General features: G+C 45.0%; 1 protein-coding gene across 1 annotated transcript in view; it reads right to left on the bottom strand.

Moving 5' to 3' along the window:
• The window catches only part of CLPB (ClpB family mitochondrial disaggregase), a 187643-nt gene that overhangs the window by 37399 nt on the left and 137660 nt on the right, over positions 1-12584 (bottom strand). The window contains exon 6 of the mRNA XM_066250604.1: positions 7151-7248. Within this exon, the coding sequence (XP_066106701.1) occupies positions 7151-7248 (98 nt within the window). The remainder of the gene's footprint in view (positions 1-7150; positions 7249-12584) is intronic.

Raw genomic sequence — 12584 nt, 5'->3', positions numbered from 1 at the left:
AATTGACAAGAGAAGTCCCGGGGGATCCAACAAAGGAGCCAAGGGGATGCAGAGCAGATAGGAGAGGAGACTAGGGTATGAGAGAGGCACCCAAGGGACTTGAAAGTGTCTTGAACTAGCTCATAAAGTACATAGTCCTATAGAGGAAGGGTGGGCACACAGCAGGCATCAGTCCCATCAGACTTGGTGACCACTATGTCAACGTCCTGGATTCTATTCTCCTCTCTTACAGACCATCCTCCTGTTGCTGCCAGAGCAGTATTAACATGGCAATCAAATCACGTTATTCCTCTACAAATAGCTGGGTTGATCCAGAGATGAGACTGGTGAGAGAAGATTAAGAGGGGCAAGCAGTGGCTGCAGTGGAAAAATGAGTTGTGTTCTTCTGAGTGCATCAAATCAGGAGGCACCTGATGCTTCTGTATTCTATAACTGGTGACATTAACTTTGATCATTTGGTTAAGGTGGTCTGTGCCAGGTTTCTCCACTATCATTTTCCCCTTTGCAATTAATAAGTACCTTGTCAGGTGAGACTCTGAGACTATGCAAATATCCTGTTACTCCTCAAATTTCCATTCACTAGTTTTAGCATCCATTGGTGAGTCTTGCCTGATTTGGGACCAGCGATTCTAATCCACACAGCCCTAGGGAGTTCAGAACATTTCATTCCTCAATGTACTAATAAATTAAAGCAAGGTTCCACTGGTAGCAAGTAAGAGACAGAGTGCTAACCCCTATAGACTGACCCTAGCACTTTCCATACTGCAGATAATAAGACCTGTTCTCTGCCATCAAGGAGTTCAGAGTTATTTAGGGAGATGAGCCTTAAAAACAAATTTCATATCTTTACTTTTGGCACAGGGCTACCTAATGAATTTATTGAAAATAAATACTAGAGGCCCTAGCAGGTTGGCTCAGTGGTAGAGCATCGGCCAGGTGTGTGGAAGTCCCAGGTTTGATTCCCGGCCAGGGCACACAGGAGAAGCACCTATCTGCTTCTCCACCCTTCCCCCTCTTCTTTCTCTCTATCTCTTTCTTCCCCTCCCGCAGGAAGCAACGTTTGCCTGGGCACTAAGGATGACTCTATGGCCTCACCTCAGGCATTGGTATGGCTTCCAGTTGCAATGAAGCAATGCCCCAGATGGGCACAGCATCTCCCCCTAGTGGGCATGCTGGGTGGATCCTGGTCAGGCACATGAGGGAGTCTGTCTGTCTGCCTCCCCACTTCTCACTTCAGAAAAAAAAAATACTAGAAGATATTCTTGCCAGATTTGCATTATCTGAGTTGAATTATAAGGAAACATAAGACAAACCCAAATTGAAGGATAGCCTACAACAGTGGTTTTCAATCTTTTTACACTTGAGGACTGATGAAAATAGAATTATTTGGGGGACCTCTAAGGCAGAAATCACCCTGAGCACAAGCAGATTCAACTAAGATCATTGGTTCTATAATCTTCATACAACATCAGGACGGTTATTAACTCTTTCGCAGACCGGCACAAAACTTGTGGCACACTGGTCCAAGGACTGGTGGTTGGAAAACACTGGTCCACTAAATAATCCATTTGTACTCGTTAGAAAGTCAAAGTAATAAAAGACCAAGGAACCATTCCAGATCAAAGACTTATACAGACATGACAACTGGAATCCAACTTGGGATCCAGAATTTTTTCTTATAAAAAGAATTATTGGGACAACTGGTGAAATCTGAATATCTGTAGACTAGTTAGTATCAACATAATGCTCTGATTTTGAGGAGTGCACTGAGGTTACATAAGACAATGTTCTTGATTTTTTTAATACAAGTATTTAGGAATAAAGGGACATCATGTGTATAACTTACACTCAAATGATTCACAAAAAGTATCTCTATATATTATTTATGCATATATAAATAATAAAGCAAGTATGATGTTAACGATTGGTACTCTGGATGAAGGGCTTATAGGAATTCATAGTGTAATTTTTTGAAATTATGCAAAAATAAAAGTAAAATAAATCAGGATAATGTTTACTCTTGGGGTATGGGGAGTGATGGGAAGGGAGTATGATGTGGGCTTCTGAGTGCTTATAATAGTCTATTATTGATGAGATATAGTTTTTGACACTACTGTGAGCTGTACATGTATATGTGTACCTTATACAAGTATATTTCAATAAAAAGTTTTTAAGAAGTTAAAAACAGAAAAAAGATAATGCAAAAACCTGTCCCCATAAAGCACGGAGCACTGTGTATGGCCTACAGTAAATCTGTTACGAAGGTCAGACGATGTTTTCATCTCTGCAGCACCGAGGTGCTGGCACTCAGACTGAGCTGTACAGTGAGGAGCAGGCTGGGCAAAGAAGGGAAGCATTCTCTCTTTACCCTAAACCAGGAGATAACCCTCCTATCTTCCTGTGCACCTCACCCCTTCCCTCCCGGAAAGCTTCCTTCAGCTGTGACGGGAGCACCCAGGCTCACAGCCTTAAATGTGGGCCCCGGGGAGCACTGCATCCCCAGCTACCCCTGAAGCAAATGAAAAAATATAGACAGGGAATGTGCTTGTGATTCTGTCACTGCGATATGCAAATAAAATATATATGATAGGTCTAGCTGCCTAATATTCCTGCCAATTCGTTCTCTGGGTGTGATTAAAATGAGCAATAAATTTCTCGTGAGTCTCGGTGGAGTGAGGATCTGGGAGTGGAGACACGGGCTGGCACCAGCACATCCCCCTCAGCTGAATATTCATCATGGAACAGCTCCCCATATTTTTGTTTTATCTGCCATCATGTGTACAGAGATATATTTCTACGTTTCCTTCGTCACTTAGTTAAGACATGAAAATAGTCTAAGCTTTAAGTATTAAACTCTCCATCTAGTGAAATCCTTCAAAGTAAGATCACAGGCTATATTCTCTATGAAGCCTGCTCTGCTCATTCTGCGTGGAGGAGACCCATGCTTTCTTGGAGCCCCACAAACTCTGTGTAAACCCCTCCCCTAAGGCACAAGTCAGTCTGTGGGGGTCAGAACTAGGGGCACCGCCTCTCCCCACCCTCTTCTCCCAGATGGCTGGCTCATGGAGTGGGAGCTGGGATTCATCCACCTCTGGATCTTCTAGGGGACCCCAAGGTGGCTCCTCCACACAGAATGCTGAGAGAACGTAAACCAACCACGAGGAAATACTTATTTAGGCCAATTAAGGTGACAGAGATTTTAGATAAGCAACACCTATTAAAAGGCAGAATAAAATTAAAAATTAGGCTAACAAGTAATTTTAAAATAGAAAAATCATCAAGAAGTAACATGGAGTGAAAAAGAAAAGCAGATTACAAATAAGGAACTAGGCTCATAACTCAAACACCTTGAGAGCCACGTAGGAAATATAAATGTCTGACAGGCAAGCACATATAATAGGGAATGGAAAGGCCTGAGGCTAGAGTCCATGCTCCAACCTCCAAAGCATCAGTCACATTTTAAAAAATTCTGGGTTGGCAAGATAAAACATGGCTGCCTGTTTGAGATCCCTGATATATGTCGTAAGCTATCAACCAGGTTTTAAAAAGGCCATGTAAATAAATATATGGGTATAGTCAAGAAAAGGTAAGTACAGTATCATAAGAGGAAAATCTCTGATTTCTATCTCAATAGTTACTTGAAACAACTTGATTTTCTGTAAATCATCTGCTTGCTTGCTTCAGCTTCAGTTTCCCATCTGTAAAATGGCAATAGGAACTGCTTCATAGATTTGCTTTAGAATAAGAGTACTTGGCATAGTGCCTGGATATACTAACTAAATGGTATTTACTATTATTATAATTAAAAATATTAATAGTGGTTATACATAGGCAGAGATTCAACTAGTTGACATCTCTTCCAGGAAGCCTTCCTTGATCTCCCAGGGAGGATCAGAAGCCACCTCTGTGTTTTCACAGTCCCAGAGCTTTCCTGGGACGATGACTCAGTGGTGTCACGGTTCACTCGCCTGTCTCCTTGTCAGACTGTGAGCTCCTTCAGTGTTTCACCATCTGTCTTCTTCCCACATAGCCCAGACCTGGCACAAAGATGTCATTTATAAATATGCACTAAATTATTTAATTCTCTTATTTTACTTTCCTAATTTCCTATGATGGGACAGATGACTTTTATAATTACAAATTTACTGTTATGAGCACATATTTGAATATAGAGTGGGAGGTGAAGGTGGAAGAGGCTGAGCTGGGCGGCAGAGGATGCTGGACAGATAGGAGTAAGATAAAATCATAGTGGTGTTAACCCGCCACATGTAGACAAAGAGCCCGGAGATGAAGTCTCGAGCTGAAGCCTTGGCACCCTCCAGGACTGACACAGGGCTTTAACACAGGAGCAGCTGCTGCTTACTTTCCGGCACAGGAAGACAGAACCCAGGTCTAAAGCAGTGCTCTTCCCCAGAAATTGCCTCACAAATTTGAAGAGGTAGTTTTTGCAGCTTGGAGGAAAAAAACAGAGCACAAAGAATGGGGGACCATAGATGCTAAGCAACTGAGAGAAACCAATACTGCTGATACCCAGGGAGAGTGGAGGGGCAGTTCAGCTGGTTAGCACCTGATGGACGGCACAACAACCGGGTAGAGATAGATGCTGAGCAGACAGTTGGACATTGCAGATATAGGAAGTCCAGAGTGGATAAAGGGATCAAGTACAGAGAAGGATAAAGAGAAACAGTCTTCCAGTTGAGAGCTGGCTCTAAGTGATTGTCCAGCCTCTCCGGGCAGCCCCTTGCACTGTACAATGACAGCTCTGCGAGGGAGCTCCTCCTCATAGCCGCCAGCCATTAAGCTTGGCTCTGTCCTAACTTTGCAACTGAATGAATCTCCTCTCCTCCCACTCATAGCCATTCCTGTGCTTACGTGCTGTCTCTCCTCTCTGGGCCAGATGAACTTATTGCCTTCAGCCTTTTCTCAGGGCTCAGTTCCTCTCGTCCCCTTACTGTCCTCCTCAGCACAGATTCTAAGAGCTCAGTCTACTCAGAAGATAATGTCTGCATTGGCCTCCTTGTTCCAGAAGGGTCTGATTAGCAGAGGAATGTAACTGCTATTTCTTAACTCAAGACACAAACCTTGTGGCTAACATCAAGCCAGTTCTTGAGCAGCCAGTTTGTTAAGGGTCCCTCAGCAGCACTAACCCCTCCACCTATGCTGCCACTAAGAGGCCTGTTCTCTTCCTTTACAGGACTAGACCAGAGCCTGCCCTATGTCACGTCACCTGACAAACCAGTTGTACTCTTGGCCAAGTGCAGTGCTTGCTCTCAGGGGACAATAATTAGGCCTGCAAGGGGAAATGATGACTGGGATGCAGTCCCCAAGGCTATGTGAAACATGCTTAGGGATTTCCTCAAGGCACATGGGAAAGCTGACGTGACTCTCAGGGCTGCTCCCAGGGGTGGGAGATCTGAACGAAAGAAGGGAAACGTTTGCTTTGGGGAATTTTTGCTCTTTGCTGATCCCAAGTGCCCCTTGGAATGTGCTGTGAAAGCCAGTCCATCTTCCTAACTGCTCCCCTTCTCTGGAGGAAACATCGCAAGATGGTTACTAAGGATCCCAAAGAGACAAACTGTGGTTAATGCTAGTTACCAAATATTTCCAGTTCTCCCCCTTCTAGTCACAGGTAGGTTCACTCTTGGTTTCCCTGTGATTGGGCAGGAACATGGGTTAGTATATCCAGTGGGTTGTGAGTGGAAGTAGAGGGTCCTACTTCCAGGCTAAGCATTACTGTAGATGCAAGATCTTCCAGAAAATTCTTTCCCTCTGGCAACAACCAGCAACATTCTATAGAGTGGCTGCTCTGCCCTTGAGTCCCTGAGTCCCTGTAATGAGCAGGGCCCCCCATCCCCATGACCCACAATGAACATGCAGCATGAGGCAAAAATAAATGTTGGTTGTTTTAGACAACTGAAATTTGGGGTTGTTGCAACAGCATAATATGTTTATCTTGTCTGAGACACAGACAATTGTATATTGAATGAAACCTTAGAAACTATTTACTCCAATGTTTTCATTTCACAGAAGTAAACTGAGCTTTAGTGAGAGAATGTGCAAGCCCAAGGTCACCAAGTCAGGAAGTACTTGAGCTAGGATCACAACACACATTCTGTCTGTCTCAGTCCAGTGACCTAGTGCTCTTACTCAAAACACAGAGAATATTTGCCACTAGGTGGGACCTGCTACACTGAATCATCTCATGGCACTTCAGCCAATTTGTCAACAAGAGACTCCATGATGCTGGAAAAATGTAAGAAACCAGGTCTTCCAGGTCATCCTGCCACTAAACTTACTTTGTTCTAGTCTATTAGTTTCTGTTTAGATGTTAACTTACTCTAGGACCCAAGGCAAGCCATATCATACCCCTGGGCTTCAGTTTCCCTAGAGGTAGAATGAGTCATTTGATTTCAGAGACTTAAAATGTTTGCTCCACAGCAGAGTCTCCAAGGCGGCTTACTCAGTAGAAAAGAGACAGGCCAGGGAAGGAATAGGTCCACTTCTCCTTCAACCAGAACAGCTCTATTTTCCTCTGATTTATTTAGTTTGGCTTTGGTATGACTTCCCATCATTGGACTTGCTGATTTCTGTGGTCCCTGCCAGCCCTGAGATTAGTGATTGGAGTTCTTGGATTCTGCCAAGTAGCCGCGTTACAGTTCGGTGGCTGGGAGGAGCAGGAGGTAGCTCTGTTCAGAAGTTTGAGTGAGAATATCAAATTAATATGAAGAGTTCTGGGGGGCTCAGACCATATACCAGGTTCTCTGGAATGCATGTGGACAGGGGAATGGTTCTAAAGCAGTGGTGATAGGAAAGGATTGGCTGATGAGGCTACAGAATCCATGAGGCCTGGGGAAAATAGTACCTGGGCTAAAAATTTTGTCTCACTAGCCCCCCTCTATGAAGAGGAGCTAGACAACCCATCACCTTAAAAATTAAATTTGAAGGTTAATCCTCAGAAGCAAAAGGTGGCCCAGGCTTCTTCCTGGTCACGACAGGAACAGTTTCCTATTCTTGATGAGACTTGGGGTTGGATTTGTTTTAAACAGACAATAATCACCTAAGGGGAAATGTGAAGCCTGACATAATTTAATGAGTGAAAGATTAAAAGCCTCATAGGATGCCCACAGGCCTTCTCCTTTCTGAGCTTTACCTTGGCCTCAGAAGTCCTTAGAAGCTTCATCACTTCCCCTTCTCGGGCATAATCCATGGGTGTGTGCCCCATTTCATTCCTCTGTAGGGGGTTGGCTCCTGGCAGGAGGAAGAGAAAGAGAGGTTGTCAGATGCTCTGTGAGCAATCAGTGGGACCTCAGCCTTCCTTCAGAGGTGGCATGGACCCTGATTTTAGTGATAGGAATGCCCAAGAAATGTAGAGCAACAAAAACCTAAGAGACCGTAAAATGGTGGGAAAAATATGTCAAGTTACTCTGAGAGGAGAGTTCTTAGTCCTCTCTGACAGATGTCAGCGTACTGGGGCTACCAAACATGCATGCACACACGTGCAGAAACGTACTACACACACGACCACACACATAGATATGTTACACACACAGGTGTACTCTACACAAATACACAAGCTGAATATGTTAACAAATGTACCAAACACATAAATTACTATACCCCAACACCAATGCATGTTATTAAAATACTTCTGTTATCCAATTCATGTGCATACAGATGAATATTCATTCATAAAAATCATATAAAAGGGTTCCATCTAAAGCACAGAATGTCCCAAATAACAATAAAAAGACCCCTTTCTTTTTGCTCTCTGACCCACGCTCTCTCAATGCTTCTTTCTGACATTTCCTGCCTGTGAGAGTCAGCTGGTCCTCTGGAAGGGCGTGGTCACGCCCCCCCCCCCCAGCTGTGCCAGCCGTTGTTCCAGGCTCTTACTACTTACTGTGGAGTGTGTGCATGTGGGCAGGCTTTCCTCCCGTCATTAGTTCCTGTGATTTGATGACAAAAAACTTTATGTATGACAAAAAGGAGGGGCCTTTTTTTTATGGGGCCATGTATCTACCTTCTCCCTTTTAAGTGCCAGCAGCTGACGAGCCCGTATAAAGTGTTTACTGTGTGCAAAGGCATGGCAGTGATGGAGGAAAGGCTACTCTGACCCCCATACTGTCAGAGTCTCTTTTCCAAAGCCCAGGTCTGAGCACATAACTGTCCTCTTTTCTTTTTAATTTTTTTTCATTTATTTATTTTGTGACAGAGACAAAGTGAGTCAGAGAGAGGGACAGACAGGAAGGGAGAGAGATGAGAAGCATCAATTCTTCTTTGAGGAACCTTAGTTGTTTGTTGATTGCTTTCTCATATGTGCTTTGACCAGGGGGCTACAGCAGACTGAGTGACCCCTTGCTCGAGCCAGCGACCTTGTGCTCAAGTTGGTGAGCTTTGCGTAAGCCAGATGAGCCTGCGCTCAAGCTGGCGACCTTGGGGTCTCGAACCTGGGTCCTCTGCATCCCAGTCCAATGCTCTATCCACTGCGCCACTACCCAGTCAGGCCTCACCGTCCTCTTAAAAACACGTCCATTTTAGTCAATTTGGCAAACCTTAAATGAGTAGGGTTTGAGACACAGCAAAATCAGACCTGGCCCTGCTCCAAAGGCACCCTCTCAAGGCAGGAAGAGAGAAACATGAGAAAGCTATGCCTTGAACACAGTTCTTGATATTCAAGAACTATGTGTTAAACGGAACATTCCTTGATCTTTCTTGCTAGGGAAGTGTTGTCTAGAAATAAAGAAGGGTTAAAACTCAGTCTCTGCCATAACGATGTAACTGGCTAGCTGGGGACACCAAATTCATATGCAAGCCTGCGTCAGTGGGTCCAGCATTGTTTGTTGATGGGCAATAAAAGTCAGCATTTCTCAATCCCAGACTGTGGAAACATTTATATCATAATAGAAAACCATTCCTATAGAAGCTCTCTGCTTCTTAAAGGCCTGTAGGCTTATCAGCAATAGCAAGCATTTACATGTGGCTGTCTGCCTGGGCTCTAGAGGGAGAGGTGTGGGAGGAGGGGAGAGGGGCAGAGAGAAGGAAATAGGATCCAGTCCAAGGAAACTTATTATTAATAATAAAAATCATGCTTTTATATACAATCCTATTTTCTAATAGGAATTTGCTATAAAATATTAATGTATATAATTTTAAATTTATGTTAATTCACATACTTTTTTTATTTGTATTTTTCTGAAGTTGGAAATGGGGAGGCAGTCAGACAGACTCCCGCATGCGCCCAACCGACCAGGATCCACCCGGCATGCCCACTAGGGGGCGATGCTCTGCCCATCTGGGGCGTTGCTCTGTTGCAACCAGAGCCATTCTAGTGCCTGAGGCAGAGGCCATGGAGCCATCCTCAGCGTCTGGGCCAACTTTGCTCCAATGGAGTCTTGGTTGAGGGAGGGGAAGAGAGAGACAGAGAGGAAGGAGAGGGGTAGGGGTGGAGAAGCAGATGGGCACTTCTCCTGTGTGCCCTGGCTGGGAATCGAACCCGGGACTCCTGCATGCCAGGCCGACACTTTACCACTGAGCCAACCGGCCAGGGCCCACATACCTTTTAAAGTACACAATTCAATGGTTTTAAATATATTAACAATGTCATAGGGCCATTATCACTATCTAATTCATTTTCATTATCTCAAAAAGAAACCCCATGCCTGACCAGGTGGTGGAACAGTAGATAGAGCCAGCCTGGGATGCTGAGGACCCAGGTTCAAAACCATATGGTTGCTGGCTTAAGCGCAGGTTCATTCAGCTTGAGTATGGGGTCATTGGCTTGAGCCTAAAGGTCACTGGCTTGAAGCCCAAGGTCCCTGGCTTGAGTCCAAGGTCTCTGGCTTGAGCAAGGGGTCGCTTGCTTTGCTGAAGCCTCCGGGTCAAGGCACATATAAGAAAGCAATCAATGAACTACTAAGGAGACTAAGGTGCCACAATGAAGAATTGATGCTTCTCATCTCTCTCCCTTCCTGTCTGTTTGTCCCCGTCTGAACTAAAAAAAAAAAGAAACCCCATAACTGTTATCAGAGACTACCCCCTGCCTCTACCCCTAACCCCAGCAGCCATGGTCTGCTTTCGTTTCTATAGATTTGCCTATATTTGACATTTCATATTAATGGAATCATACAATATGTGGCCATTTGTGTCCAGCTTCTTTCAGTTAGCATAATGTTTTCAAGGTTTATCCATGTTGTAGCATATGTTATTCATGCTACTACATGAATGTAGTATGTATATCATTACTTTTTATGACAGAATAATATTCCATTGTGTGGATATACCAAATTTTGTTCATTCATTCATCAGCTGATGGGCATGTGGGTTGTTTCCCCCTTCTAGCTATTAGGAAAGCTGCTATGAACATCTGTGTACAAGTCTTTATGTGGATGCATGTTTCCATGTCTTTTGGATATATATCTAGAAGTGGTGATGACAGCCAGTGCTTATTTACTAAGCACTTACTCTATGCTAGGCACTGTGCTCTGTATATTAAGATTATATCAATTAATTCTAACAACCAACCTGAAGGCTAGAAATTGAAATTCCCATGCTAGAGACATAGAAACTGGGTGCAGTGAACTAAGTAAAGTAGCTGAAGGTTCAAAGCTGGTTATTTCCTTGGACCAGGAATCAAACCTACCCCAGATTTCCTTCACTCCAATTCTCCACACTCCCATCAGGGTAGCCATGCCACAGCCCAGCTGGAAAATCCTTCAGTGGCTTTTCACTGCTTACAGGATAAAGTATAACTTTCCTAGTAAGGAGGGTATCTTTGGCAGCCTCAAGGGCAGCTCTGCCACTAACTAGATATGGGCTGAAGTGAAGAGGTGATCAGGGAGAGACCTCTAGAAGGGAAAGAAAAGAGGAATAAAGAGAAGAAGAGAAATGGATAAGGAAGAAAGAAAAAGATGGGAAAGAGAAGGGGAGAGGGAAGAGAAAGACCAGGTGAGAGAGGAAGACAGTGGGAGCATGGAGGGTGAGATTAACTGCTTCAAACAAGTGCTGTCAGTGATCTATATTTGCTTACAGAATGAATAATGTGTGCCATAAACATTGGCCACTGAGTAATTTCTAGTAGGAGTCATGTCACTTCTCATAAAGAATGGGATGGGGACAGGTAGGACATCTCTGTAGCTAGACCAGCCAGCACAGGGATGCCTTTTAAAGTAGTGCTGGACTTGTCTCCATCTCAGAAGGCTCTCTTCAGGCCCCACCTCAGCCACCTCTGCGGGATGAAGCCAGTAGAGTTCCCCAAGGTTCTGGAGCCTCAGGGTAGTGCATCAACTTCCACCTTAGAAAGGCTGAGGCAGGGGCACCATGGCTAATGTCCTCTAATATTAGCCCCCCACCCCCACACCCTTGCTCTGATGCTCTGACTTGACTAATTGCTGTAATAATTGATAGAACCTGACTTCTACAACGGATCGATTTCACCTTCACGACCAACAGCCACAAACTATTACACTCCAATAAATAAACACATTGGGCCTCACCAGCCTGACCTCTCTGGGGGCATCAGGATAGCCCATGCCCTGGCCTGACCTCCCCTTGCCTCCCACCTAGGGCCCCTCCAGGCCAAGCAGCTGGTCTAGAGGGTCAGGCCTCTGGGAGCAAGAGAGAGGGCTGTACGGAGGTGGGGAGTGTTAATCGCAGGCCATTTGTCACCTCCCACTGGCTGTCTGGGGCTAGGGCCAACACCTGGAGCACCCCAGGCATTATAGTGCAGGACCCCTTCCCCTCCTCTCCCTGCTCCAGATTAGTATGTCCCAGCTTATAATATTTGATAAATAGCAGACTGGTTTCCTGGCAGCACTGCTGCGGCTGTGCCTGCCTGCTACAGCTGTGGAAGGTCACTCATTGGGGAAATATGTTTCTGTCAGTGGTATTGAAAAAAGTTTAGTGGAGTGACAGGCCTCAATTTTTCAAATTTTATTAACTCCATCCTCTTAACCATTTGTCTTGAATTCCTTCAGATTCTGGGGGATCTGTCAATAGGGCTGGGGCCAGGAGGGTAGGGTGGGGGTGGGTGGTCACGGGCTGGTCCTGGTTGCTAGGGTGGCTGGCTTGGGTCTTGTCACCCAGGATAGGTAAAGAAGTGAAGATGGTGCTGGCGAGAAAGAAGGCCTGGCCCACCAGGGCCCAGGAAGGCCACTGCTCCTCTTTGGCCTAGCACCTGCCTTTGATTTGACACAATCATTGACTTTCTGAGAGAAAAAAAGACCTTCATAATGAGTTCTCCCAACTCCCTAAGAAATGACTCTCCTCTGCTATGTCCAAAACAGGTGGTCACTCTGGCTTCCCAGAACGTGCCCAGAATCCAGTCTCAAGCTCATGGTCCTTCACAGGGTTTCCCCCACTAAAGTAGGGGCACATTCTTTTCATATGAGTCCCAACCTCTCTCCAATGCCACTCCCACCAAGGTTTTCCTGCAAGTAAATACCTGTTCATCTTTTAAGACCCAGTTCAGGCTTCTTCTCTGGGAAAGCTTCATTGTCTCCCTCCCATCCCAGGTTTGGTACCATCCTTTGTGCTCCCAAGAACCCTTCTTTTACCTTACTGCACTAATCATGCTGCATTACAGGTCT

The sequence above is a fragment of the Saccopteryx bilineata genome, chromosome 1 (assembly GCF_036850765.1).
Source record: "Saccopteryx bilineata isolate mSacBil1 chromosome 1, mSacBil1_pri_phased_curated, whole genome shotgun sequence".
In the NCBI taxonomy this organism is placed as follows: Eukaryota; Metazoa; Chordata; class Mammalia; order Chiroptera; family Emballonuridae; genus Saccopteryx; species Saccopteryx bilineata.
The sequence above is the reverse complement of the archived record's forward strand: the minus strand, read 5'-3'. Positions and strand labels throughout refer to the sequence as shown.